Source organism: Lottia gigantea, assembly GCF_000327385.1.
Source record: "Lottia gigantea unplaced genomic scaffold LOTGIsca_15, whole genome shotgun sequence".
In the NCBI taxonomy this organism is placed as follows: domain Eukaryota; kingdom Metazoa; phylum Mollusca; class Gastropoda; family Lottiidae; genus Lottia; species Lottia gigantea.
The window spans coordinates 1447434-1450054 of NW_008707797.1; the positions used below are offsets into that span (position 1 = coordinate 1447434).

The window sequence follows — 2621 nt, forward strand, 5'->3', positions numbered from 1 at the left end:
GTTATTGTACCAAGCACAATCCTTTCGACATAGAAAGCTACCAATGTACCAAACCCCATAATTATGTTAGTTATAGTTAGACTCAGAAAGCTACCAATGCACCAAACCCAATCTGTTAGCCTGTTGGACATGGAAAACTAGCATTGCACCAAGCACAATCTGTTAGCTTGTTCTACACATAAAACTGCCATGGTACCAAGTTCAATCTGTTCAATCAATACAGTCATCCCTACAAATCATTGGTTTTGTGTCACAATCTGCTCACTAGTTGGCCATCAATGGTCACCCCACCCAATTTGTCATATTTTCAAGCTGATATTGCTAACAACAGATGACCAATAATTCGCTTTTCATTCATTTCCATATATCTATTATATTCATCAAACTAATGAATAGTTGTGTGTGTTTTATGAGTTCATATGAATAATATATAGACTTGTTCAATATTTTATATTGTTGGTTGCTATGCCAAGCTTTTCTGGAGAAATAAATAGCAGTATATTTCACAATGAGGTATATGACTGATATACATTCTAATATTAAGTAGGCCTATTTGATATACATTGTTTATCAAAAGAATTATCAGAAAAGTATTTTTCAACAAAAAGACCATGATAAAACGTAAATAAGAATATCGACAGATGTTATTTTATGATTCAATATTGAAACTATTAATTTGGAGTGAAAAAACCTCTTCCCTCTTGACTAATCAGTCATTAAAATTCTTCTGTTATACAGGTATGATGAACCGTTTGATTTTAAACTAATCAGTTATAGTGTTCACAGCTCGCCGTCAAAGTTTGAGTCTTCAATTACATGTGTATCAAGAATTATCCATGTTTGAAAGTTAAACATTAAACATCAGGTTCATAAAGACGGGCCTCGATTCCTATGTCTTTTCCATGAACAAACGGAGGCTTTTTCCATGTCACCTGACGAGCATCAGAAAACTTGTCCTCTGATTGTAGTATTTATAACTGTAATTTGTAATGAATATTACTATAACGACTAGTGATAATGATACTGATGAATATTCTGATCAAGATTATATTCATGTATTTTATCTAGCCATATAAACATATTACACCAGTGACGTTGTGTCATTAACTATCCAAATAAATTCAAAGTGTGTCGATTGGGATATACTAGGCTAAAGATCTGTTCATACTGACAACATTTCCAATTACATCTAGGCAACACACTCAGGCAACAAAAACATGTGGGCCAGGAGCAGTTCTAGAAAATTCCTCAAAAGGGGGGGGGGGGGGGGGTGCAAAATCTGAGGCGTCTTTCCAAGGCGAGGCCTCGTAAAATTCATGAATTATCCATTGATTTTTCGCAGGTCTAAGATAAATCATTTGGTTCATAGCCCATTTCTGATTGGATAGAACTCGTCATTTACATCTCGTTAACAAAATTATTCATTTCAGAGACAGAGACACCGCATGATCCTGAAATGTAGGCCCTCATACTTACAACCTTTTCACTTGTAATAGAGACTTTTCCCCGAACAAGTTACCGAAAATATTGTCAGTGTACATTGTATAATATTTGTTAAAACAACTTAATCTCAATGATGTACTATAAAATTTCTTGCTTCCTTTATGTACAAATTATGTGTATTTACCAAGGGAGATGTTGCATAGTGTTTATTAGACCGATGCATATTAAACAACAATTTTCAACAATTGAAAATATCAGAATAGTAAGCATTACCTTTATCAAAGACCTTACATCAAGTTCTTTGATATGGCTTCCTCTTCCTCACTTTTTTACATTAGAATATTAATATCTCCAAAAAATAATCCTTTTTTAATCCACAATTAACAGAGACAAAAAGTGGGCTCAACTCATCAAGTTCTAACAGTCAAAAATACACACGAAATAAAGCACTCAAAACTTTTTATTAAATGAAATGAACGTGTGTTTCAAGTTTTACTTTTCACTTTCCTGCTCCAGACTGTTGTGATGAAGACAGACAATATTGTCACGTGACCATAATTTACAACGTATATCCCCTTCACAATAGTCCCATAATTACTGCATAATAGTACAACAGACAGCGCACAATACTATTATATCACTAATAAATTTCACAGTGTTTTTAGCAAGGACAAAAGGAAATGACAAGATAACCTCTCTCACACCGAACTAAACCCAGGTATAAAGTAAGTATTTATCAGGTCCAGGTATGGTTTAAACATTGTGACAGTTAATAAATTGTAATCCATCAAAAGTCGTCAAGCTAGTCATCAATCACGTTATCTCAACTCTACAACATGTTGACTGTCAAAAATAATTACATTTATCAAAGTCATCGGTACATTGACAAACGCAGACACATAGACGTTTATATGAGGGAGTGGGGGAGGGAGGGTTTGCCATATAACAGTGAAAAACACTAAATATTAAAAAGGATATATCTTATTCAAATCCCATACCCCTCCCATATTAGGCCTTCTTCCCGTCAACCACTCTTTACGTGGTTTTTTTTTTGGGGGGGGGGGGGGGGGGGGGGGGGGGAAATTAAACCCCAAAAAATTTTTTTTTTTTTAAAAAAAAAACCAAAAAAGGGTTTTTCCTCCCGTTTTAATTGAAATTTTTTTTTTTTCCCCCCACAA

The 2621-nt window shown here is 34.3% G+C and overlaps 1 protein-coding gene across 1 annotated transcript in view; it reads right to left on the minus strand.

Annotated features, from left to right (window-relative positions):
• LOTGIDRAFT_157831 (hypothetical protein) overlaps window positions 1-303 on the minus strand; it is a gene marked incomplete at both ends in the record, with an annotated part of 1285 nt that extends 982 nt beyond the window's left edge. Inside the window, one exon of the mRNA XM_009050426.1 lies at window positions 292-303. Coding sequence (XP_009048674.1) covers window positions 292-303 — 12 coding nt within the window. The remainder of the gene's footprint in view (window positions 1-291) is intronic.
• Between the last annotated feature and the right edge of the window lie 2318 nt (window positions 304-2621).